This window comes from Microcaecilia unicolor, chromosome 10, assembly GCF_901765095.1.
Source record: "Microcaecilia unicolor chromosome 10, aMicUni1.1, whole genome shotgun sequence".
NCBI lineage: Eukaryota > Metazoa > Chordata > Amphibia > Gymnophiona > Siphonopidae > Microcaecilia > Microcaecilia unicolor.
In genome coordinates, this window is record NC_044040.1 from 49342293 (window position 1) to 49370112 (window position 27820).

Consider the following 27820-nt stretch of genomic DNA (forward strand, 5'->3'; position numbering starts at 1 on the left):
TGGAAGGTCTCGTGTCTTACAGTCTTTCATGGCAGTTTAGATCAATGATTGGGATTAGGAACCCAATTCAGTCCAAACCCTAGGGCACTGCAGGGTAGAGCTGTACAAATTCTGTCTTGGAATGATCTTTAATATTTTTGCTTTCATGCCACCTTTACAAAAATGTCCTATTTGCAGGAATGACTACTTGATGTATTTTATTGATGAGTAACCATTTGCCTAGGAAAGCCAATATAAGGTTAAATTAAGCCACTACAAAAAGGCACTAAGTCCTTGGTTAGAATAAAATGCACCAATCATTCTTACAAAACAGATAAACACATCCAGTTAACGTATTAAATGGTTGTTACAGCCACTTCTCATAAAATTAGACGCCCTTCCTCTTTCACATAAGCAGGGCCACTGAGAGACTGGGGCAAGGCCCTGCCGCCACCCCCCCCCCCCCCACCGAGGTCACTGCTCCCCCCTCCGTCTGCCACCCTGCCGGGCCCCCTGCATTTAAATCACAGTACCTCTCACCTCCGGGTGAAAGCACTGCAGGCAGCAGGGCAGCAGATCTCTTCCCTTCGGGCCTCCTTCCCTCCCTGTGTCCTGCCCTCACGGAAGTTACCTCAGACAAGGGCGGGACACAGAGAGGGAAGGAGGCCTGAAGGGAGGCGATCTGCTGCCCTGCTGCCTGCAGCGCTTTCACATGGAGGTGAAAGGCGCTGTGATTTCAATGCAGGGGGCCTAGCCCGGTGGTAGACGGTCGACGACGGAGGGCGGGTGGGACTGCAGTGCCGGGGCCCCCTTGGAGGCCCGTGGAATTTTGTCCCCCCTGCCCCCCCCCCCTCTTGGCGGCCCTGCACATAAGTGTAGTGGGATTGTTTGTCCTGGTTACACAGCTGTTTCCTTTGGCTCTGGTAGCTGTTGAGGCTTGAAGTTGATCAGCTCTTTGTATGTGATCCCTGCATAAAAGGCAAAATACAACATCACTTGCAGTTTCTGAAAACCAACTACATGCAGAAAACAGAGAATGGGGAAATCCTTTATTATAGATTTGCTCCCTGGGTCAGCTGGGGTTGGAGATGCCACAAAAGCAGAGAGACCCAGACAGTGTGCAAAAGCAACACCCAATGGTTCAGCTCAAAGCCTGAGAATGCAGGGCTCCAGACCAAGGCCTGGTATACTGTAATGAAAGATGATGAGGGTGGTTCATCCCACATACAGAGATTCACCACCACAATGAGTGAGTTGAAGGCCAATGAGTGAGGTTTTCTAGTGGTGCATCTGGGGTATAAATTTGGAAAGATCTGCGTGTTGTTTTGCTTTCTAAATGCTGATGAGGCTCTAGGGCGGTGGTTTGCAACCTTTTTTTCCATTTGGGGGACACACTAGATTGACAATGCTCGCATAGGTGACAAACTGCATACATGACCCTCACAGACCTTTGGTGTGACACAGTATAGCAGTTCTAATGAGCTAAGTGTAAACATGCTCTGAATCCACAAAAGTCCAATCTCCCTCCAACAATAGGTGTAGATCAGGACTAACACATTTCTCCAAGGAAATCTCCATACAAAAACATATTCTGATTTTCATGTCATCTGAGCAATAGCCAAAAACAGCGAAGATGACCAAAAATTATATACGAAATAGACAATGCTTCAGTTGAAAATCCAGTAGGTCAATTTATTGAGCAAAAAATTATAATAAATAAAATACAACAGAATGGTCAGTGAGCAAGATTCGACATAGCTGTGTTTTGGCCTATCTGGCCTGCATCAGGAGTCTTTTTGCCATTCAAAAGGTCGCTTTTTTGGATCTTTCACTGTGTGATCTGACAAATTTAACTTTGTTTTCTTGTATTGTCACCAAAAGTAAATTCTTGATTTTCTTAGCAGGAATATATATATATATCTGTATCTCTCGTCTGGTGTCTAACCGCAAGTGTTAGCCTGGATTTGAGACAGTAAAACGAGTCTTGCTCTAAATGCCCCATCTCTCTTCCCTCCTGCTCTCACTTGTGGGCCAGCTTCACTCTCCTCTCTATGGTTCAGTATCTCTCCTTCTCTACTGCTGTCCTTCCACCACCCCCATAATCCAACATTTTTACCTCTCCATCCTGTTGTCCAATATCTGTCCCTCCATCATTTCCACCACCAGGTCCAACATCTCACCCTCCCTCGTCCCTCCCTCCTTCTCTTTGTATAGCACCTGGACCAGATGGCATACACCCTAGGGTGCTGAAAGAACTCAAACATTAAATTGCTGATCTGCAGCTAGTGATCTACTGCATTGGCTTCAGATTGAAACATGAGTCAACTTTAAAGTGCTTGTCTTAACACATAAGGAATTTCATCTACTTAATCCTAGCTACTTATCCAACTTGACAATTCCCTATTCTCCTGCATGGACTCTCAGATAACTTACAGACAATAGGCTTGTCATTCCTTCGCCTACTAAGGCTCGATGGGAATCTACGCGTGCATCGGTGTTCTTCTTTCTGTCTCCTACTCTTTGGAACGGACTTCCAAAAGAGATTAGATTGGAGAAATCTTACACATTTTCGAAAACTGCCAAAGACTTTTCTTTTTACCAAACATATCGAACAGAATCTATAAGAGTAGGGTAGGTGTTAAAGTCCAGGCTAAACTGTATTTAATTTGTATTAACTTAGATAACTGTGTTTTATTAGTTATGTTCTTATTATTTTTTGGTTTGCTGTGCTTTCCTATTATTGACTGGAGTTCCTATTTGTTTGGTTATGAGATGTATTTTTTAATTTAAACCGTTCTGTTTTGTAATTGCAATAAGAAACGTTATATAAAAGGAATAAATGGTAAATGATCTGTAATCTGTCATTAAAATTGTCCATAGTACCCGAAGATAGGAGGGTGGCCGATATAACGCTGTTTTTTAAAAATGGTTCCGGGGTGATCTGGGAAATTACAGACCAGTAAGTCTGATTTCAATGCTGAGCAAAATAGAGGAAACTATTATAATCAATAAAATTGCAGAATACATAGACAAACATGGTTTAATGGGACAAAGTCAGCATGATTTCAGCCAATGGAAGTCTTGCTTCACCTATTTGAAGGCGTAAATAAACATGTGGATAAAAGTAAATTGGTTGATGTAGAGGGGCATTTTGGACCGGGGATGCCCATCTCTAACGGCGCCCATCTCCGAGGACGGTGCCGCGAAGGGGCGGGGCCGACCGTATTTTCGAACGAGATGGGCGTCCATCTTTCGTTTCAACAATATGGTTGGGGCTGGCCAAATGTCAGAGATGGCCGGGTTTGAGATAGGCAGCCTCGGTTTTCGCCGATAATGGAAACCGAGGCCAGCGATCTCAAACCCGGCCAAATCCAAGGCATTTGGTCATGGGAGGAGCCAGCATTTGAAGTGCACTGGTCCCCCTGACATGCCAGGACACCAACCGGGCACCTTAGGGGGCACTTCTAAAAATTAAAAAAAAAATAGCTCTCAGGTGCATAGTTCCCTTACCTTGGGTGCTGAGCCCCTCAACCCCCCCCCCCCCAAAACCCACTCCCTACAACTATACACCACTACCATAGCCCTAAGGGGTGAAGGGGGGCACCTATATGTGGGTACAGTGGGTTTCGGGTTGGTTTTGAAGGGCTCCCATATTCCACCACAAGTGTAACAGGTAGGGGGGATGGGCCTGGGTCCGCTTGCCTGAAGTCCACTGCACCCACTAAAACTGCTCCAGGGACCTGTATACTGCTGCAATGGACCCGATTATGACATTTGAGGCTGGCATAGAGGATGGCAAAAAAGTTTTTAAAGTTGTTTTTTGAGGGTGGGAGGGGGTTAGTGACCACTGGGGGAGTCAGAGGAGGTGATCCCCGATTCCCTCCGGTGGTCATCTGGTCAGTTTGGGCACTGTTTTGGGAATTGGACCTGAAAAAAAGGGACCAAATAAAGTGGACCAAATTCTCGCCAGGGACGCCCTTCTTTTTTCCATTATCGGCCGAAGTCGCCCATCTCTTAAGCACACCCCGGCACGCCCCTGTCCTGCCTTAGCTACCCTTCCGACACGCCCCTGGGAACTTTGGCCATCCCGGTGACGGAAAGCAGTTGGAGCCGGCCAAAATCGGCTTTCGATTATACCGATTTGGCCGGCCATGTCCCGATTTGTGTCGGAAGATGGCCATTGATCTCTTTCGAAAATAAAGTGGGTAGTGTATCTGGATTTTCAGAAAGCTTTTGATAAATTTCATCATGAGATACTCCTGAGAAAATTAAAAAGTCATGGGATAGGAGGCAATGTCCTTCTGTGGATTAGGAATTGGTTATTGGACAGAAAACAGAGGGTAGGTTTAAACTGCCATTTTTCTCAACAGAAGAGGGTGAATAGTGGAGTGTTGCAGAGATATGTACTGGGACCTGTGTTATTTAACATATTTATAAATGAGCTGGAAACTGGAACGACAAGTGAGGTGATTAAATTTGCAGATAACACAAAACTATTCAAAGTTGTTAAAACACATGCAGACTGTGAAGAATTGCAGGAAGATCTTAGACTGTATATTCAAATGGCAGATGAGATTTAATGTGGACAAATGTAAAGTGATGCACATTGGGAAGAATAATCCAAATCATAGATACCTGATGGGGTCCACCTTGGGAGTCAGCACCCAAGAAAAAAATCTAGGTGTCATTGTAGACAATACACTGAAATATTCTGCCCAGTGTGTGGTGGTGTCCAAAAAAAAGCAAACAGGATGCTAGGAATTATTAGGAAAAGGGATGGTAAATAAGACCAAGAATACTATGATGCCTCTGTATTGCTCCAAGGTGTAACCTCAACTTGAGTATTTTGTTCAATTTTGGTTGCCATATCTCTAAAAAGATTAGAAAAGGTTCAAAGTAGAGTGATCAAAATGATAAAAGGGATGGAACTCCTCTCAAATGAGGTTATCAATAGAAATCAAACAAAATAAAACATGGAAAAGAAAATAAGATGATACCTTTTTTTATTGGACATAACAATACATTTCTTGATTAGCTTTCGAAGGTTGCCCTTCTTCTCAAATGAGGAAAGGATAAAGAGGTTAGGACCCTTCAGCTTGGAAAAGAGATGGCTGAGCCAGAGATATAATTGAAGTGTAGAATGGGTAAAAATGAATCAATTTTTCACTCTTTCAAAAAAGTACAAAGACTAGGGGACAAATAGGAGGAAATGTTTTTTTCACTCAACAAATAGTTAAGCTCTGGAACTCGTTGCCAGAGGACGTGGTTACAGTAGTTAGCATATCTGGGTTTAAAAAAGGTTTGGACAAGTTCCTGAAGAAAAGGTCCATAGTCTGCTATTAAGATAGACATGAGGAAGCCCCTGCTTGCCCTGGGATTGATAGCATGGAATGTTCCTACGATTTGGGTTTCTGCTAGGTACTTGTGACCTTGATTGGTCATGGTTGGAAACAGGATACTGGGCTAGATAGACCATTGGTCTGACCCAGTATGGCTGTTCTTATGTCTCCTCTCCACCCCCCTGGGTCGAACACCTCTCTCTCTCTCTCTCTCTCTCTCTCTTCCCTCCACTCCTGGATCTAAGATCTCTCCCTCTCTCTTTTCTCCATTCCTTCTGCCCCCGGGTCCAACATCTCTCCCTTTCTTCCCTGTCCTGAGGTCCAACATCTCTCCCTCTCTCTTTCCTCCTTCCTGTTGTCCAGCATCTCTCTCTCTCTCTCTGCCCTCTCTGGTCCCAGGTCCAGCATCTCTCCTTCCCTTCCCCTTCACCCCTCTCCCACCAGCAGTCCAGCATCTCCCCCTCTCTCTCAGCCTCCCCCCCACCATTATAACTTAAAATTTGTCTTTACTTCTAGAGGTTGCCCACAGCAGCACTGATTCATATACACTAAATGCAGCCAGCCCGGGAGCTTTCCCTTAGCTGTGTTCCGCCCACAAAGAAACAAGAAGTTATGGCAGAGATGCATTATAAAAACACATATTGCTGCCAATGCTTTTTACTGTTTAAGACTGTGACAACATACAGGTTTTGCTTGTCGTCTTCAATTCATTTCACCAAACCTGTGCATTGTAGTAATCCTAAACAATAAAACAACCAGCAGCAGAAGCTATTAAACTATAGAAAATTTACCCATTGCACTAGGTTCTGTACTATAACAGATCCATCAAGCATCAGTGGAGTGGAAGAGTAGCCTTAGAGCAGCAAACTGTGAACCAGAGAAACTAGGGTTCAAATCCCAATGACCATCCTTTTGGCCTTGGACAATCACTTAATCCTCCCTTGCCTCAAGTACAAATTTAAAGAGCAAGCCCTGTGGGGACAGGGAAATACCAACTGTACCTGAAATAACTCATCTTGAACTACACTAGAAAAGCATGAGCTAAATACTACTAATTTAAAATAAAAATTAGAAGACAGAAAATCAAGAAACTCTGAATATGCAGTGGATCTGGTTTCTTCACTAAGTTGTCAGTACCCATCAAGCTGTCACTTAGCCAAGAAAATTTCAAGAAAACATTCTCTCTCTGTCTCTGCAGTCAATTCTAACCCACTGTGGAAGATTCTACTTGATCCTATTCTGGCCTCATCACACTTACGTTTCCATTCATCAAGGGGAAGGTCAACATTATCAAATGTGTCGTCATATGGCTTGGACTCCGCTTCTTCTTCGGTATCTCGGAACTGTTCAAAATAGGGATGAGCCAGTGCCGCCGCTGCAGTTATTCTCTTCTCTGGATCCAATACTAGCATTTTCTCCAGGAGGTTTACCGCTGCCCAGTACAAAGAAAAGTATCTCATAAAGCTGGCATAGAAGAATAAATAGAAAACAGACACAAGACAAGAGAGAGAAAGACCATTGCTCAGGATGCGCATGCTCAATTATTTTTTCAATTAAAAAAGTTATTAAACTATTTAGGAAACTAGGAAGGCCATTTTAGAAGCCTTGTGCATCTTCTACGCTTGTAAATAACAAAAGAATGGCCATACTGTGTCAGACCAATGGTCCATCTAGCCCAGTATCCTCTTTCTAATAGTGGCCAATCCAAGTCACAAGTACCTGGCAACATTCCATGCTACCAATCCCAGTGCAAGCAGTGGTTTTCCCATGCAACATTTGTACATATATCCCCAGATGCTATATATATGGTGCTCAAAATTGTGCACAGATTTGGGTGCAATTGGTGCCAATAATTGGAGATTAACCATCAATTATTGCCATTAATTGGCAACAATTTGGATTTCCGTGCACATCTTGCTAAGCGCTATTCTATAAAGATGCACATGTAAATCTTTTAGCACACAACTGAAAAGGGGGTGTGGCTATGGGAGGAGTATTAGCGGACATTCACTAAAGATGGGCTCAGGGGGGAAGTTTCAACAGGTTCAGTGGTATTTCTTTGGTCCTGCCAGCCAAACAGAAGCTGAAGCTGCAGGGCTAGCAGTGTTCCCCAGGTTCTGTTAGCTTCAGACAACTACTGCCCCCATCTCCATTCCTCCTACGTGAACCATTTTTGGCTGTGAGGACAGATAGCTCTTCCGCTGCAGGGGGGGGGGGGGGAGTGTGAATACAGGGCATGCCTTTTTAAATCCCATCCTCATAATTTTCAGTCATTTCATAGCTCTCGTTCTTCCAAGCGCTGGGGTGGTAGTGCACTTATACTGCCTTCCTCATATACTGTTCTTGAATTATCTCCTGAGATGGAAATTCAGGTTGGCAAGCACTGTAACGAAAATTCTATAATAGGGCACCTTAGTACCAATTCTATAAAGGAAAGTAGGTGCTTACTTAGGTATGAGCACTTATGGCAGACATAGTGCCGGTGTGCTAGCGCCTAAATGCCAGAGGTACATGCCTGGATTATAGCATTCTAGATATGCATAAGTGTGAGCCCCGGGAACAAAAAAAGGCAAATACCCTACGAAGGTGAAGACCAGAAACACAGAATAGGGAAGGACCAATGGACTTCCACAAAGGAACCCAAGCTAGGTACTTGTGACCTGAATTGGCCACTGTTGGAAACAGGATACTAGGCTAGATGGACCAGTGGTCTGACCCAGTATGGCTATTCTTATGTGCTTAAGCCAGAGGTCATTAAGAGTAATGTACCGAGATTATTGTCCAAAGAGCTGATCAGACTCAACAGGGAACCAAGTTTCAGCAATTCAGAAGTCGATATATCTGAGTAGTCACTGGAATGAGACTGCTCAGAATCACACAATGCACACAAATGGAGCTCTAAAAAAGTACAAGATACCGTTGCAATGTAGCAGTGAAAAGTGTGAGCCCTGCCCATGTCAATTGCCTCTTGCAAGTATGCGCTATGTGAGTTAAGCAGGCATTTGTAGAATAGTGCTTTATACAGGTAACTGTCATGTAAATTTAGGTACAAAACTTAGATTGTGAGCCTCCTGGAGACCAAGAAGATACCGGAATATACTATGTATACCACAGAAGGGCAGTATATCTAGGGTTACCATATTTTGTCCCCCCAAAAGGAGGACACATGCCCCGCCCCACCACACCCCCATCACCCCCCCCCCCCGTCACTTCAACTCTCGGCGGCCATTTTGAATCGGCACCGAGATCAGCAACAGGAAGGATGCATGCAGGGCAGCACTCCGGGCAGGAAAGAAGGGGCTCTTTCCTGCCCCAAAGGTGGAAGAGGTCACTAGACCACCAGGGCAGTAGTAAGTAAGGGGAGGGGAGGCTAGCAATCTGCCCGTTTGTCCAGAAATCCGGACAATCGGGCAGATTGGCAAAACTCCCGCTCAGTTGCCTGGACATGTCCTCAAAAAGAGGATATGTCCGGGTAAATCCGGACATATGGTAACCCTAAGTATATCAAATTAATTACCCTTTACCCTTTAACATGACCGTTAACTAATGGCAAGGTACCTTTCAAAATACTTGAAGTCAACCAATGGTAGGGCAGCTTTAAAAATATTCAGTGAAAGCACAATGTATTCTGACTTCCCTGAGATTTCAGGTTCTCTGTGTTGTTATATATCAGCCATGTGATCAGGGAACTACAGGTACTAATCAAGGGTAGAGACAGCTCAAAAATATCACAGTTTGTTCTGATCTCCCTGGGATCGCACCTGAATCAACCTGGTTTGTTTCCCTATACAAAAGGAAAATAAACAGAAATTCTACATTCCATGGACCCCAGAACATGAAAAGTTTGAGCTGGGGTCACAGGTTCTCAAGCATCTGTGAAAGAAATTTGAATGCGTAAATGGTTCAAAAGCTATTGGGGTGAGGGGAAAACACTGACATAATAATTTTATAAGGCCAGTTTCCCTTTCTGAATGCTGGGCTAAAATATGCTTACCCAAAGGATTTGCATATCTGAGGACTGCAGCAAAGTCTTTTTTCTGCACTTTTGGGAGGCTTTTGATATAATTTTTTGCCTAAAAAAGAAACAAGTAAAATATTTTAATCCAGTATCAATTAAAATATTTGATGATTTAAATGTGTTTTTCAATCATCATTTACATTCTGTATAATGTAATCACACTTAATCTTGGCAGAGCACAACAGTCAAAAAAGCTCTTAAAAAATAGAGAAAAATCTAGTACCTTCCAATAACAATCAATGTACTCTGTTTCTAAAAGAACCCCCCCCCCCCCCAAAAAAAAAATTGAGAATACAAAATTCTTTTTAATCTCTTCTGAAAACTCAAATAGCAATGTTCTATCCTCGGCAGGGCCGCCGAGAGACTGGGCTGGGCCCGGAGCAAGGCCGGCCCCGCCCCCGCCGCTTCCCCCTCCACCCCCCGAGGTCGCCGCTCCCCCCTTCCACTGGGCCGGGCCCCCTGCATTGAAATCACAGCGCCTCTTCCGTGTAAAAGCGCTGCAGGCAGCAGATCGCCTCCCTTTGGCCCTCCTTCCCTCCTTGTGTCCCGCCCTAGCGGAAGTTACGTCAGACGAGGGCGGGACACAGGGAGGGAAGGAGGCCTGAAGGGAGGCGATCTGCTGCCTGCAGCGCTTTCATATGGAGGTGAGAGGCACTGTGATTTCATTGCAGGGGGCCCAGCCTGGTGGCAGACAGTCGACGATGGAGGGCGCGTGGGACTGTGGTGCCGGGCCCAGGGAATTTTGTCCCCCCGCCCCCCCCCTCTCCGCAGCTATGATCCTCGCACACTCATGGGGCCCATGAGTGTGCCGAGGATAGAACATTGCTATTTGAGTTGGGCCAACGCTCAGAACTCCCACGCTATAGGGAACAACGCTCAGCCCATACCGTGAGAACTGTGCCAAAACATATTTCCCCAATGCTAATAGTATGCAAATGGTATGTGCACCATTAGACTGAAAGAAAGGGGGAGGAACATGTCAGGAACATGCATACAAGAGTTTTGCAGTAAGCACAGCTCTTGTGTGAAAGCAAACCAGGAAGTGAAGCAGACATCGGCACCATTCTTTGGTGCCTTTAAATAGAAGCTTCTCAAATTTGTTTTTCACTTGAAAGGCTTATAGTAAAGTGCAGAAAACAGGCACCAATGTGTGCTTTCCATTTCAAGTTTGCTTGGACCCGCACACATTTGTTTTTCACTCCCAGTACTTAGAGGCCTGCACAGGCTTTCTTCCACTCCTGAAATAAATCAAAACTGGCAGATTTTAAGCGGAAAAAAATTAGAAATCCTCTCTTCTAACACCCCAATTATTTAAATACAATTTGCGCTAATCTTTGATGTGCATATTTCCTGCGCTGCAGCCCTCTGAACATTCTATGCAGATTAATCTCGGCACTAGTCTACCGCTAATCAGCTCTTGCACTGGAATCAGGTTCTGAGCATTGGCCCATCAGGGAGGCATCCCACAGGACAGGACCTGCCACCGAGAAGGCCGTCCACCAAGTAATTGTCAGGCTAGCTTTAACAACAGGAGGAACGTAAAACAGATTCAATCCTGTAGATCTAAGCACATGATTACATTAATGGAAGATTAAACAATCAATAAGATAAACTAGGACCATCAACATGTAAAATCTGAAATCTGAAACACCAGATCTTAAAAACAATCCTCTCCTCAATCAGGAGACAGAGTAATCCAGTTTATAAAGGAGAAATGCACTGTTGACAATTATAATGACCACAGAAATCTGAACCTTCAGCAAAGCTCTTAACAAAGAAGCTGAAAGGCCATACAAGACAAGAGTTGCAGTAAGAATTGTAGCAATGCTCAAAACTTTGCTGGACAGCTATCTTAATTGCCTAATTAATCACGACTTTAATCAACTCACAAATATAAGCCTTACACTGTAGCTCTTAATGGACCTGGAATAGAAACATCCTCACTCTGCATGTCGCTGATGTTCAGTGCAGGTGTCTGGACTTGCCCCAGCCCAGCATTGAATATCAGGGCCTAATTTAGCCAGCGACAGTCAGTGTTTACCAGGAAAAAAAAAAATGCTGACCGCACCAGCTGAATATTGATCAGTGAAGTTTTCAATATTCCCTTTCATTTCTATAAACAAAATCTATACGTACGTCTGGACTCTGCAATTTCTGAATAAAATCCTGAGCTGGTGTGCCAGTCACCTTCATTATTTCTGTTAGCTGGTCCAGATCTGAAGGCCGTTAGGTTAAGAATCAAATGTCAGATCTCAGACGCAAGAAAAGCAGCAGACTTGTTTTGCTCCTGTTGTGCTAAGTCTCAGTGGTAAACGAAGTGCGCTACAAGCAAAACTGTCATGCTAGCAAATTCACATTTCTTTGACAGAAAACAAGGGAAATCACCTTAGGCTCAGACAGGCCCTAAATCGAGTGTTTAAAGTGCCTGGGGGCCAATGTGTTCATTTGTGCCCCCCAATACACACCATATCTCAAAGGCTCCATGTGTTTGTTTTCTGACCTTCATGCTCCTCCTCCAGTGCCCCCTTCAGGCTGTGTATAAACTAGGGGGCCCTTTTACTAAGCTGCGTAGGTGCCCACATGTGCCCAACACGCGTCAGTTTTGAGTTACTGCCCAGCTACCGCATGGCCCTTGTGGTAATTTCATTTTTGATGCGCATCTGCTACACGCAATTTTCATTTTGCCGCAGGTCCATTTTTGACAAAAATGTTAAAAAGGCATTTTTTATAGGTGCACTGAAAAATTATTCTGCGCATGCCCAAAACACATGTCTACACTACCGAAGGCCATTTTTTAACGCGCCTTTGTAATAGGGCCCCTAGGTATTAACATAGGGGTAAATATTAAGCCGGTGACAGTGAGCATTTTGCTGACCTGTGTCTGGCGTTATTCCCAGATATTCAATGCCGAGCCATGTCTGGGCTTCGGCACTGAATATCCGGGTTGTGCAGTGCTGGCTAACCCATGGCTGGTTAAGTCAATATTCAGAACTTAACTGGCCAGGGGTTGCCACATAGATAAGGCTGTGTTTTATGTGGTCCTATTTATGTGGTTATCCTGGCTGGTTAAGTAATGAATATCGACTTAACTAGTCATGTGCCCATTCTACCTCCGGAATCAGAGGCGTAGCCAGATGGCTAATTTTGGGTGAGCATGAGCCCAAGGTGAGTGGGCATGGAATTCACCCTCCCTGGCCCCCCTCCGGTTGGCTGCTCTCTCCACTCCTTCCTGCCCACAAACCCCAAATATTAAATACTTGAGCTAGTGGGGATCCCCAAACCCTGCCAGCTGAAGATTTCCTCCTCCTCCTCAAGCAGCCAGCACTCTTCCAAATGGCAGCCAGCAGCACTTGCCTCACACTGATGCTGCTGTCCAGGCTGTGAATGCTCAGTGCTTTTGCATGTGTGAAAACTGAGCATGTGCAGAAGGGCTGATCTCAGCGTCAGCTCAAGGCAAGTGCTGCTGGCTGACATTTGGAAGAGCGCTGGCTGCTCAAGGAGACAAAATCTTCAGCTGGCAAGGTTTGAGGATCCCCACCAGCTGCAGCAAGAGTGTCACAATTTTGGGTGGGCCCGATTCCAAAGGCCCACCTGTGGCTACGCCACTGCCCGGAACACCCCCAAAATAGCTGGCATTCACTTAAGCACTAACTGCTAATTTTCACTGGCAATAACCGGTTAAGGGGCCCTTTTACTAAGGAGCGCTGAAAAATGGCCTGCGCTGGTGTAGGTAAGTGTTTTGGATGCATGCAGTCCATTTTTCAGCACGCCTGCAAAAAAGGCCTTTTTTTTGTGTGGCTGAAAATGCACACGCGCTGGTTTTAATTTTGCCGGACGTCCATTTTGAGCCTGAGACCTTACCGCCACCCATTGACTTAGCAGTAAGGTCTCACGCATTAACCAGGTGGTAGTCAGTGCGCGTACACTGCCGATTACCGCCGGGTAAGCGCCACGTGGTAGAAAATTTCTACCACATGTTTTGGATGCTCGTCAAAAATGGTAGCCATGTGGTAGGTTCCAGTTTGACACGAGTTGGGCACGTGTAGGTGCCTACGCGCCTTAATAAAAGGGCCACTAAGTGCTGCTAAAAATGAACAAATAGCCCCGAACAAGTGATTTAACCAGTCAGCGGCCATTTCAGGTTGGTTAAATCATTTTGAATATCGACCAGATAGATTACTATGATATACATCTGTGTATGTGTGCACTTATTCGCATATATGTCAGAATGCCTAAGAGCCAGGGGCGTAGCCAGACTTCAGCGGGAGGGGGGTCCAGAGCCCGAGGTGAGGGGGCACATTTTAGTCCCCCCGGCGCTGCCGACGCCCCCCCCCGACATTGCCACCCCCCCTCCGCCGCCACCACCACCACCAACAACTTTGCCCCCCCCGCCGCCGCCGACCCTCTCGACCCCCCTCCTGCCACCAACCCTCCCCCGCCGTCACCTACCTTTGCTGACGGGGGACCCCAACCCCCGCCAGCCAAGGTCCTCTTCTTCCTTCGTTTCTGTTTCTGAGTACAACGTGCAGGATGTCAGACTTAGAAACAGAACGAAGGAAGAAGAGGGCCTCGGCTGGCGGGGGTTGGGGTTCCCCGCCAGCAAAGGTAGGCGACGGCGAGGGCGGGTTGGCAGCGGGAGGGGGGTCAAGAGGGTCATCGGCAGGGGGATCCAGGGCCAAATCTACGGGGGCCCAGGCCCCCCGTGGCCCCACATAGCTACGCCACTGCTAAGAGCTATTCTGAATTTCAGAATTTTCATTTGCGTCCTGATATATCCTGAAAATTTAGTGTGGCTAGAACACAAAACATGGTTTATATGACCCTCTCCCCCCTTTTTCTTTGGAAAGTAGGCTATACACAGAAAGAACAAAACATGGCCTTTTTTTGTCTAACCCGCAGTACACAATGACACATGCAGTCATCTAGAAATGTCAAGATCAATTAAGTTTCCATTTCAGACTAAATTATATGCACAGCACAGCATCCCAAAATTGAATACTATTTTCTCCTGGACTTCGGTGGCAATTATAGTGCTGTTCTAAGAAATAGTAGCAGTACAGTACAGAAGAACATTGTGAGCCGCAAATAAGCTCTCCCAGCTTAAGGCTGTAGTTACTTACGCTGCCATTTTACTGCAAGCCCCATTTATACAGTGGAACCTAGTTACTAATACCGTGCATTAATCTTTTCATTGTATAAACAGATCAACCTACCGTTCACTATACCTAATAAATGCCTCCCTTCTACTCTCTACTTCTTCCCTTAACTAATCTCTGTACAACAATAATTGTACCTGACATCTAAGAATAATTGTGTTAACAAAACTATGTAAGCCACTTTGAGCCTGCAAATAGGTGGGAAAAAGGTGGGATACAAATGCAATAAATAAATAAATCACCTAAATTTAAGTGGCTTTTGCACAATTACATTTATAGAATACTTCCATTCACATGGGTAAGTGTACACTTATGTGTGCAAATGGCAGTAGTGCGCCTAAGTTCTATTCTATAATTGTGCACTAAAATGCCATAGCATATAAAGGAGGGTGGAGAATGGGTGGAGCACGGGCAGCTCATAGGTGGGGCCAATATTTACATGTGCAATTTATGTAATTCCGTAAGTTGCGTGCATTCCTACAGCTTATAGCCACAGCATAGTGCTGCTGTAAATGTGTGTGCCTACATTTAGGTGCATCGATGCCAGGTTACACTAGTGTTCTATAAAGACATTTATTTATCTAAGTGTCCTTATAGAATACGCTCACTACCCACATTATTAGGACACCAAAATGGTGGTGTACAGTTATAGAGTTGCCTCCGAACTGTGTTAATGTAGGGTATGTGAACTTTGGTGCCACAATTTGGACACCCAAACATAGGGTTACCATATTTGCTCCCCACAAAAAGAAGACACATACCCCGCCCCCTTTCACACACCCCACCCTGCCCCTGTCACATACCGCCCCATCCCTTTCATCCCCCCATCAGACACCGCTAAGGGTGTCCTATCCGCCCCTCCCCTTACTTTACTATACTGCCCTGGTGGTCTAGTGACCTCTTTGGGGCAGGAAAGAGCCCCCTCTTTCCTGCCCAGTGTGCCTGCATACTGCTCCTTGCTGACTCCGGTCTTGGTGCCGATTCAAAATGGCTGCCGAGAGTTGAAGCGGCCTTGCGAGACATCAACTCTTGGTGGCCATCTTGAATCAGTGCCGGGACCCTTAGCAAGGAAGTAGTGGCAGGAAAGAGGTCACTAGACCACCAGGGCAGTATAATAAGGTAAGGGGAGTGGAGTGGAGGATAAGACACCACTAGGCTCGCCAGCCTGCCCGTTTGTCCGGAAATCCGGACAAACGGGCAGGCTGGCAAAACCCGCCCAGTTGCCCGGCCATGTCTTCAGTAAGAGGACATGTCCAGGTAAAACTGGACATATGGTAACCCTGCCCAAACAGCAGTGTCTATAAGACCTCTTTATGCACTGATCTCCAGTACTGGTCAGCAGAGAGCAGGGCCCACAGCTGCTCACTGCTTCAGCCAGGGGTCCTTCCTTGGTGCAGAAGGGAAATATGAGCTGCCTGAGGCAGTGCCTGTGAAGGAGGCTTCCTGAAACATCATCCTATTTCACAGGCACTGTCTGAGGCAGTCCACATTTCCCTTCTGTTTCAAAGATCCCCAGCAGCAAGCAGCATCTGCTGACAAGTATTGGAAGTCAGTGTGGGAGAGAAGTAGAGAGAGAACTTTGAAATGCCACCATTGGGGTGCCTAAAAGTGCAGCAGCCAGAGGGTCTGGGAGCCAAAAGTCTGGCACCCTAACAGTGGTATCCAAAACTCCTTTTCAGTTAATGTATGCAAGGCTAGTAATGCACCTTGAGAGAACTGTAAGAAAAACTGCTTCTTTTGCAAGCAGCATGGATGAAACTTATGAAGGTTTATTTTTTTTAATTGATATATAGAATTAAGACATGTAGAATTAATTATGCCATTCCCTGTGCTTCAGCTCTTCAACATCTTCACAGGCAGTGCTGCAACAATTAATTTCTTATATGCAGTATCTTAGTGCAAGGAATGCAAGTACAAATATGAAAAGGATACGATCATTTCCTTTAAAGAGAGGCCGTCCAGTGAACATTTCTGCCATGATACAGCCAACGGACCAGATATCAACTGTGAAGAACAGGAGAACCGAGAAAGAGTGATTATGCCCTGCTGGAATAATTTACCTTTCATTTGTAGTGCAACTTCAGGGATTTGTACAGAAATGGTTTATGGTTTATTGCAAATTAATATACCACCTCTAGTACACAGGAAGCAAAATGGTGTAAAATTAATCAAAATCTACTAGAAAAGGAAAGGACTGCCAGCAAATAATAGGATAGAGGAAAGGAGGTCAAAGTAAGGACAAGAATGGGACAGAAAAGATAAAGGAGACATGTCTGTGGCACAGGTCCACTCAATCAACACACCTGTGCCACAGAAACAAGCAGACCGCAAACCTCAACAGCTAAGAACATTTATCACATTTTGAGGAGCAGATGCAACTTTCAAAAGAGATCTAGGAGTGTGAGAAGGGCTGTGGTGCTCTGAATTACTACGGAGAGCTGACAAGTCTCTTGCACTGAGCAGGAGTATCCTGCTTTGGGAGACCATCTCCCGCTCTTCCATGCAAGAGTGGGAAAATCCCACCCAAAGCAAGAGATTTGAGAGGCAGTGTTGCATAACTGGGCAGAAGACCACTGGAAACCTGGTGCAAGGCAGCTCATTGAATAGTTTCTTCTTTGTGAGCATCAGAAGCAACTTCTAATCTAGAGAGATCAATAGCAGAAAGAGACAACCCATGAGATTTGACGTTTCAGTGGGGAGGGGACAAAGCAGTGGTGGGCCATGTGCCAAAAACCTCTTGCTAAAAATTGCTCCACCCAGGGCGTAGCCAGACAACAGATTTTGGGTGGGCCTATTCAAGAAGTGGGTGAGCACCAAGTGTTCACCACCACCACCACCACAAAAATATCTCAGCTGGTGAGAAAACGCTTCTTTCCACCTTGGCTTACCATGGGGGGGAAGTCTTCAGCAGATAGAGCTTGGGATCTCCACCAGCTACCACTAAATGTGTGCTACTGTTGGGTGGGCCTGAACCTAAGGCCCACCTATGGCTACGCCACTGCCCAAGCAGCTCTGGGATGGTCATTTGTCCTCCATTGAAGCTGGAGTAGAAGAAACCAGTGCCAAGCCAACACTAAACTACAGGAAGGGAAGCACCTGGGAGACACCTGAGCACCGTAGTTACTGCAGGTAAAATATCCCACACGGTCAGAGAGACCTGTGAAACCAGTTACTGATTTACTTATCAATTACTATTATGCTTGAGTTGTTTTCTGATGAAGATTTCACAAATGGTATGGGTATGATAATGAAGAATCTGGAACATTCGATAGGTTGTTTCAGTTGGAAGATGCCCTTTTGTGAAAGAGACTTTGGTACAATGTGGTTTTCTCCATTCTGCTATAACTGCCAAATCTGCTGTAAGAATGTGATTTGGCCTTCTACATGTTTGTTTTTTTTTTTTTTAATGGTCTGGCAGTTTCAAGGCTACTCTGCTGTTGAGGAGTGTCCTATGGGTTAGAGCAATAGTCTTGATGTCCAGAGGTGGCCAGTTCAAATCCCTGCTGCTTCTCTTTGTGATCTTGGGCAAGTCACTTAACTCTCCATTGCCTCAGGTAAAACTTAGGGGCCCTTTTACTAAGCCGCATAGGTGTGTATGCACGTCCTACACGCATCAATTTGGAGTTACCATGTGGCCCGGGTAATAGTTTCAATTTTTACGTGAGTCCACTACACATGCTGGAAAAATGTTTATTTTCCTGCGTGCGGCAGAAACCGGGTGGTAATCATTCTATGTGCGTAGTTGATTACCGTAGTTACTGCGTGACACCTTACCACTAAGTCAATGGGTGGCGGTAAGGTCTCAGACTCAAAATGGACGCGCACCAATTTTTATTTTACTACAAATACATTTTTGGCAAACCTTTTTTTTAAAAGGCCTTTTTTACAGGCACTCTGAAAAATGGATCTGCGCGCGCCCAAAACATATGCCTACACTAGCGCAGCCCTTTTTTTTTGCGCGCCTTAGTAAAAGGACCCCTTAGATTGTAAGCCCTCCAGGGCCAGGGAAATACCCAGTGTACCTGAATGTAACTCACCTTGAACTACTACTGAAAAGGTGTGAGCAAAATCCAAATAAATAATAATAATAATAATAATAAATAAAATAAACCTTCCTTTCCAACAATACAGGATTTTTCTAAACTTTAGCCCTTCCTGTTGTCCAGCCCAGCCACTGCAGTGGCAATCCATAAAGGCCACAAACCACAGCTCCATCCAAAAGCTGGTGTGAACCCCTTTTGATAAATAAATAAGTAAGTGGGAGGGGCAGGTATTCCATCCTTTCCTTCTCGCCAAATCTCGGTGTGGATCTTGATGGGGGGGGGGGGGGGGGGGGAAGGGACTTACCACCTCAATGTCTACACTTGATCTTAGCCAAAAGGCCGAGAAGCGATGTCGATGTCTAAAGTGTGAATGTACTCTTCCTTTACCCACAAATCACTCTGGAGGCGTGAGTGCTGTTCCAAACAGAAGATCTTTACTGAACGTAACTGATACAATGATACATTTCACACAATCTCACTATAGCAGCAGAGAAGACAACTCCAAGTCTTCAACTGTAGAGTCACATCCCCACTTTGTCCTTTTCCTCATCTGCCTGGCAGCTGGACCAGGGAAGACTTTGGGAACAAGCAATATCAGTGGTACCCAAACCAGGTCCTGGAGGCACCGCAGCCAGTCAGGTTTTCTGGATATCCACAATGAATATTAATGAGAGAGAGATTTACATACCAAGGAGGCAGTATATGCAAATCTCTCTCATGAATATTCATTGTGGATATCCAGAAAACCTGACTGGCTGCGGTGCCTCCAGGACCAGGTTTGGGAACCAATGGGCTATATCTTGCTGCTCCTAGCTCAAATCACAGCTCAGTAACTATTCTCATGTTTATTAGGATTTAGCTTATACTTTTTCACTAGTAGCTCAAGGTAAGCTATATTCAGGTATACTAGATATTTCCCTGACCCCAGAGGGTTTACAATATTGTACTTAAAGCAGCAATGGAGGGTTTTTCCCAAGACCACAGGGAACAGCAGCGGGATTTGAACCAAGCTTCTCTGATTGTTAGCCTGGTGCTCTAACCTCTAGGCCAGTGCTTCCCCAAGTCCGGTCCTGGAGTACCCCTTGCCAGTCAGGTTTTCAGGATAACCACAATGAATATTCATGAGAGAGATTTGCATGTAATGAAGGCAGTGTGTGCAAATCAAGTTCATATATATTCATTGTGGATATCCTGAAAACCTGACTGGCAAAGGGTACTCCAGGACTGGACTTGGGAAACACTGCACTAGGCTACTCCTCCACCCATGTCCGGTGCTGTCAGTTGGGAGAGGATCTTTCGTTAAGGGAGCAAAAAGGGACCCTCTTTACACTAGAACACCTGCACCTCAAATCTGACCAGCAGGTAGTGCTGAGCAATGACTAGGACTTCTACCCTACTCTCACAGTATTGTCCATGCCATCCAGTACAAGGATCCTAAGTTGGGGTTGGGAATCAAAATCTAGTCTTTTCAATATCAGTGCTGAGTATTAGGCAGCCACAGAAGTATTCTGAAAGAACAGAATTTTGATACCAGAGGTTTTGCTTTTGTTCCAGTGTGATCACAGTTTTGTTTACATTGCTTTCTACATCTTTTCCAGGTGTGCATGCCAAATGACTCATCACACTCAGGAAATCTATACCGATGTGACAGCTGATGTGTGCGCATTACCTGTTTGACTATAATGCATCCAATTAAGGATGACCTCAGGAGCTCGGTACCACCTGGTGACCACATAACCTGTCATTTCACTGTCGGTGTGTCTTGCTAAGCCAAAATCCAAGATCTGTAATGAAAAGCAAGTACCAGCAATTAATGAGCTTTACAAAAGAAGTCATGAGTTGGACAAGACTGTGGTCATCTGGAAATATGCTTAGCATGTGGTTTTACATTGAAAATTATGGAGACTTGAACCTTGAAAGATAGATACAAAAAAAACCCCTTCAAGATAACAATGAAGATTCATCTTGAGGTTATATATTGATGGACTGGTAATAGACTGGAACAACACAGCAGACCATTATAGTGATAAAAGACCCAACCAGGGCATGCATTGTACAGAGCTCCTGAATTCTAGGCACAATTTGTATTACTGAAGAACATGTATAGTTATTCTCACTGCATTCACAGAAACCTGGATTTCTTATTGGCTAGTGTTTTGCTATTTCAGTAGGACTGTCTAGGAAACTCTGCCCATTGCAACCAATTGGTTCCTCACATTTTAACTTTCCCCATGAAAACAAGGAAGAACCAACAGCTTGAGTCACAACTCAAAATTCTACTATCCGTTACAGAAGGCTGGGATTTCCTCAACAAAGCGGTAGATTCCGCTAACATGGTGCAAAACCATGACTATGCTTGCTGCTGCTTCTTTCTGTCTTCAGTATTTATTTTAGAATAATTACCAGGCTACTGAAATATTACTTAATATGTACATGCTTCTCATAGAACTCAATACATTCAACACATAGGACCAGATTCTAAATATGGCACCTGAAAAATTGGCACTGAAAATATTTTTGCCTAGGCGTATTCTGTAAACCTTGCCTAGATTTAGGAGTGGTTTATAGAATACACCTAGCAGCAATGCTTGTGCCTAACTCTAGGTGCAGCCATTTATGCCAAGTAAATACTGGCGCCTAAGTTAGACACAGAGCTGGTGTAGTCTATAACTATGTGCCTAGATTTTCGGAACACCCATGGTCTGCCCATTCCATACCCATGACCCCCACCTTTTTGACAGGATGCATTAGAATTTACAAGCACCATTTTAAAGAATACACCTAGCAAGCTGATGCATAAATTCTAATTAATGCTAATTAGTATAAATAATTGCTTGTTAAGTAGCAATTTGGCACTGATTGGCTTGTTAAGTAATTAAATTGCATGCGCAAATCCAGATTATGACTGGATTTGCGCATCCGATTTCGGTCATGCTATGTATAATCCGGGGGATAATCCTTAAATATTTCAAAAGTAGATTTTTCTTATGAAAAGTAAAATCGAAAAATCATAAATTATTGCAGTGTAAAGTATTCTCAAAGTTCTCTATCCCTTTCTGCAATGCTGTATTCCCTTTAATCAATGCCAAGTTGGCGGATTCTAAGGTGGATTCTCTGCTCCTGGACTTCAGCCTCCCAGTCTACAACTTTCTAATATTCTGTCATGGGACGCAAGTTCAGACATTCTATACATGGCATGTACTGTTAAGCAAATAATTGGACGCCAAGTTATAGAATAGCACCAGTTATGAATGTAACTTAATTATGTGCATAACTTAGTGTACAGCACTGCATACGTCTAGTAGTGCTATAGAACTGATAAGTGGTAATAGTAGTAGTAGTAGCTAATTAGTTAATTGGCGCTAAATTGGAAGTCAGTCGGTTATGAGTACCAATACTTGGCTTTAACAAGCATTTATTGGCACTTACATTTACACCTGCTATAAAAGATGGAGTAAAGGATCATGCTGACTTACGCTAATGTTCTATGATAGAATCTGGGCGCCCATATACCATTATAGCAGTGATTCCCAAACTTTTTACTACTACTTACTACTACTACTACTTAACATTTCTAGAGCGCTACTAGGGTTACGCAGTGCTGTACAGGTTAACAAAAAGGACAGTCCCTGCTCCAAGGAGCTTACAATCTAATGGGCGAAATTTCAAGTAGGGGCAGTCCAGATTTCCTGAATAGAGGTATGGTGGTTAGGTGCTGAAGGCGACATTGAAGAGGTGGGCTTTTAGCAAGGCTTTGAAGATGGGCAGGGAGGGGGCCTGCCGTATGGGCTCAGGGAGTTTGTTCCAGGCATGGGGTGAGGCGAGGCAGAAAGGGCGGAGCCTGGAGTTGGCGGTGATGGAGAAGGGTACCGACAGGAGGGATTTATCTTGAGAACGGAGGTTACGGGTAGGAATGTAAGGGGAGATGAGGGTAGAGAGGTAGGGAGGGGCTGAACCTCTAAAATATTTTTTCATACTCTGAGGAACCCTCAATTTATGTAAGCATATAACAGAATGAGCCAACTGCTTATTAACGCCAGAAACACCGCACATGGTAGGGAACACATAATTTGTCCTGGCGGTATGGGCACACGCCAGATCTGAAATTACTGCCAGGGGGGTGCATTAGCCAGGCGGTAGTCTCATTTCGGCACACGATGCCTGCTCATAGAGCCTTATGCACCTTTGTAAAAGGGTCCCTTAGAGACTTCTTTTTTTTTTTTTAATTAATTTTTATTGTCGCCAACACAATGTATAAACACTTGTCACAGAGAACAAAATAATATTATTAAATACAAGCACATGACATTCCTGATAATAATACCAAGTAAACAAGAAATCTCACAACATAATCATTCCATCTAGAGACTTCTATATAGGCGACTATCACCAGAGACCACTCAAGGTCACTTACCTTTAATTCACAGTCTTCATTGACGGCTAGATTCCCAGGTTTTAGGTCCTATAAAGAGATTAAAAGAGAAATTTTACATAGAAGAAGCAGAAAGTACAATCATAGTGGTTGGCTTATGTGAGGTCTGGGGAGAGCAAGGCAGAAATTGACTTGAGGAGTCAGGAACTTGGTGAATGGTTGCAGCAATTAGAAGGTTCCTGCTGGGGAGCTAAAACTCATTCTTTCAAGGTGATTTAAGCAATGAGTAACTCAGCAACATAACACCAGTGCAAGCCTATTATTCAGAGGTTTAGATCATGGGTGATCTTACCTTTCATCCAATAATACAAGCACAATCAACTCTAAGAGGGTAACAGCAATACCATGTTTACTCATCACTTCCTGTTATGTATTCTTTTCCTACATACCTTGTCTCTCCTTCTCTCAGATTCTAAGTCTTTGGAATAGGGCACTATTCAGTGCTTATAAACTGTACTTGAATCAATTCATCTTTTCAAAACTACTTAAAAGGAAACACTGTGGCCAACCATAGTACTCTATGAATAATAATGTACAACTTGCCCACAATACACTTTGAAGTCCTAGGATGTAATGTGTAGCATGTAAATACAACACAGTAATATAGTTCAATAATTTAGATTATGAAACTGATTTCAACTTACCCTATGAATCACACCTGCAGAATGGATGTACTATAAAACAAATGAAATACAGTTAAAGTTCATGCAATACTTATATATTAGTTCAGGCTACTGCTCAAGGCAACTGCTTGACCTGTCTAATGTCACAGGAAGATATACAACTTTATGGAAGGCCGTAGATAGAACCTGTAAAAAGCAGGGCTTTTTTTCTGGGGGTACTCAGTGGTACTAATATATATTTTCCATTTCTTGCTAAAACTGATCCATTGACCCCAAGTATTAATGAAAGGGCCTGTGCTCCCAGGAAGTAATAGCTCAGTCCCAACAAAGTAAATGTAGGAGACACGAGCTACAGAAGCTGAGCTGTTCAAGCAGTAACCCCGGGATTCTATATATTGCGCCTTAATTTCTACGCTGAAATCAAAGCGTATTCTATAACAGTGTACATAACTTAATTGGTTAACTAGCTAATCAGTGCTGTCAATTGGATGTTAACAAGCAATTATCCTATATAATAATTTGCACCTCCGTCTGGATGCCTGGGTTCGTAACACACTTTCCATTGGTGCGCCCTGGGGATGACATCACAGGGCGGACCAATGGGAAGTGAGAAGGAAGGGAAGCCAGCACCAGCCACCGGAGGTGAGTACAGAATCCCCCCCCCTGAGTTCCAGCCCCCTCCCCTCCAAGTTCCATGACCCCCTACCTTCCTCCCTCCCTCCTTCCACTCCCGTCCGAGTTCCACGCCCCCTCTCCTCTGAGTTCCACAGCCCCGAGTTCCATGCCCCCTAACCTTCCTCCCTCCTTCCACTCCCATCCGAGTTCCACGCCCCCCTCTCCTCCGAGTTCCACCACCCCGTGCTTCTCTCCCTCTCTCTCTGTGGCCTCCGAGTGGAAACAGGACGTGTGCGGCTGCCCCTCCCCTTCGTAAGTGCCGGCTGTTCTTTAAAACTTCTTACCTCCTGTTGCTGGTGGACCACGAGGTAAAATGTTTTAAACAACATCCGGCACTTACGAACGGGAGGGGCAACCGCACACGTCCTGCTTCCATTCGGAGGCCACAGAGAGAGAGGGAGGGAGGCACGAGGGATGCATGGAACTCGGAGGGCAGGCAAGGAGAGGGAGGGGGAGGGGTCCTGGAACTGGAACGGCAGGGGGGAGGGGGTCCTAGAACTGGAATGGGAGGGGGGCCGGCCCTGGAACTTGAAGGGGAGGGGGGTCCTGGAACTCGAAGAGGAGGGGAGGGGGGTCCTGGAACTCAAAGGGGAGGGGTGCCTGGAACTCGGAGGACAGGGAAGGAGGCAGGTAGGGGAGCATGGAACTCAGTAGGTGGGAGGGAAGCAGATAGGGGGGGGGCATGGAACTCGGAGGGGAGGGGGGCTGGAACTCGGAGGAGAGAGAGAGGGAGGGAGGTAGGGAGGGGGGCCCTGGAACCTTGCTAGCGCCCGTTTCATTTCTGTTGGAAATGGGCCTCTTTTACTAGTCAGCACTAATTGTCATTAAGATTTATGCGTACAACTTGCTAAGTAAACTCTATAATGAGGTGAACTTAAATTCTAAGGGCCTCTTTTACTAAGGCGCGATAGCGTTTTTAGTGTGTGCTAATATTTAGGGCATGCTAATTGCTAGTGACGTCCATAGAAATATATGGACATTGCTAATATTTAGCAAACGCTAAATATTAGTGTACGCTAAAAACTCTAGCACACCTTAGTAAAAGACCCCACTAAGTCACATAGTTAAAAAGGGGGTGTGGCCATGGGCATTTCTAAAATCTATGCACTTTGTTAGAGAATACAAGTGCTCTGCATCTAATTTAGGTGTCGGGATTTACACATAACCATGACTAAATTTGGTCACGTGGAGAGGTGCTCGGCGTATTCTCTATACTGTGTAGAAATTTAAGCCCATTCTATAAAATATAGGCGTGCTTTCAAGAATACGCCCAGGCATATTTTTTTTCCACGTGGAATTTTCAAGCGCCATATATAGAATCTAGCCCTAAACGTGTAAAAATATGTTTAGTTTTCTTTTCGTGATTTCAATACACCAGCTTTGGGGCTCTGTGCAACATCTCTTGATATGTTTTTAATAGAAGGAAATGCATTGCTATTTCTCCAGGGCTGTACTGCAAGCAGAGTCTATCTTCTTGGAATTTCTGGTTCATTTTATGACGACACATTTCTGTTTCTAATATGTGACCATTTATTTGGAATTTGGGAATGCTGTATCCTTTTTTGCAAATACGACCGGGGTAAGGTACTTTGTGAGCACATGGTTTCTCTTTCTCTTTCATTAAATGGTGCGTTCTAAGGACTGGAGTAATATTTGCAAAGCTGCCTTTTCATAGACTGTAATAACCGGTTGCTGGGAGCATGGTTATTTGTGGGGAGTAGGTCCCTCAGTGTTCACGCCACCCTTTAAGGATGGCCCTACATGCGAGTACCCGCACCTTTTCTGCCAGACAAAACAAGCATTGTTAAAAGCCAGTGTCATACAGAGGTCATAAAACAGCTCTAAGCTGCAGTATGGTTGTGAATCACATGTTAATGCACAGTAACAGCTCATGTTAATGGAATGCATATCACTTTGGGGATAAACTGTGTAACGATATTGTTCATCGCAAAGTTGAAAGTGCGTGTTCTAAGTATTGAAAGATGTGTTTCACTGTGGTTGTGTGTGTGTTTGTGACTAATGAAACAGTTAACAGCAACAGATGAGTGAGTAGATGGGGAGGTATGGAAGCTGAGTGATTGAGGGGATGGGGTCATTAATGGATTAGGGGCTGAGTAAATGCAGGGTTTACAAACAGCATGTGGCTTAAGTAAGTGATTAGTGGATGTAGGGGGTTAGGGATGTAAGGTGGTTGAGTAAGTGGATGGAGGGTTATGAATGGCAGAAGGGCTAAATAAATGAGTGGAGGAGGGTTTATAAGTAGCAGAGAGGCTGAGAGAGTGAATGGATAGGAGAACTTGTGAGTGCAGGGGAAGCTGAATGAGTGAATATGGTGTGAGGAGGTCTTGGGATTTGAGATTGATGGATGTAGGGTTTGAGAGCTGAGGGGCAACTTCTCCTTGTTTCCTCTATCTGTACCTGCTCCACTTGTTTGGCAGGTGGAGCTTGGGCTCCCCACCTGCCATGACATTTGACCGAGAGGGCCCAGGTTCCCTCATCTTATTTAGCCAGTGGGTGGTGAGAGTCAGTGAAATTATTTTCCGTTCACTGCTATAAGGCCAAATAAGTGCTTAGGTTTGAGGTTGAGGACTTTGCTTCAATGACCAACCACAGCATTCTATCTCCACGTGTAACATGTACAGATGGATGGAGAAACACCAGACGGATAGACTGACCTTCAACAACGCTGCTAGTGTAACCCTAACCTGAGTGGGACTGTGGGAAATGACCAGCCAGTCTCCCACTTAGCAGATCTCCATGGGTAAGCCAGCCCCTAGTTTTCGATCTTTGTTCAACTGAATAAAAGTCACACCCTACAATCTATAATTAAAAGGTTTAGTAGATATGGTATGTATTTCAGAAAGAGAGGGGGGTTTGTATATGCATGTGAAAGAGATATTAGGGGATAAGAGAGAGAGAGTGGTAAGAGTATTTTAGAAGATAAGAAATTATGAATCTCTTCTTCCACTCCCCTCCCTCTTACTGGTGGCGTTCTCATCTCTTCTCCCTTCCTTACTGCTGTTTTTCTCAGATTCAAGAAACTTATTAGCATAACAAAAATTATAGGTGTTGCCAAAGTAATAATACATAAAGGGTCTGATTCTATATTAGGCACTGAAAAAATTAATGCAGATGGAAAACATGCTTACACGTATCCTATAAACTGTGCCTAAATAGGCACAGTTTATAGGATATGCGTAGGCAATGAAAAGCTGGTGTAAATGCCCACACCTAACTTTAGGCATGGAACAAGTTATTCTATAACTGCGTGTAAATTTTAGGAACGCCCATGACCCACCATACGCCTCTCATGGCAACGCCCACTTTTGAGATCCACATGGTAGAATTTACACGGACTACTTTATAGAATACACTTAGCGAGTAGTGCATGTAAATTCTAATTAGTGCCGATAATTGCTTGTTAACATCCAATTATCGGCACCGATTGGCTTGTTAACCAATTGAGTTGTGCGCACAAATCAGAATATGCCCAGATTTGCATGCGCAACTCTAGTCGCACTACATAGAATTTGCAGGAAAGAGGTGGAAAAGAGA

At 44.6% G+C, this 27820-nt stretch overlaps 1 protein-coding gene across 1 annotated transcript in view; it reads right to left on the reverse strand.

Annotated features, from left to right (window-relative positions):
- Positions 1-771: 771 nt before the first annotated feature.
- Positions 772-27820, reverse strand: part of MAPK12 (mitogen-activated protein kinase 12) — a 72959-nt gene continuing 45910 nt past the window's right edge. The window contains exons 5-12 of the mRNA XM_030215846.1: positions 23612-23641; positions 22950-22997; positions 20205-20319; positions 16425-16496; positions 11473-11552; positions 9313-9391; positions 6577-6750; positions 772-947 (exon numbers count right to left, since the gene is read on the reverse strand). Of these exons, the coding sequence (XP_030071706.1) occupies positions 877-947; positions 6577-6750; positions 9313-9391; positions 11473-11552; positions 16425-16496; positions 20205-20319; positions 22950-22997; positions 23612-23641 (669 nt within the window). The 3' untranslated portion in view covers positions 772-876. The remainder of the gene's footprint in view (positions 948-6576; positions 6751-9312; positions 9392-11472; positions 11553-16424; positions 16497-20204; positions 20320-22949; positions 22998-23611; positions 23642-27820) is intronic.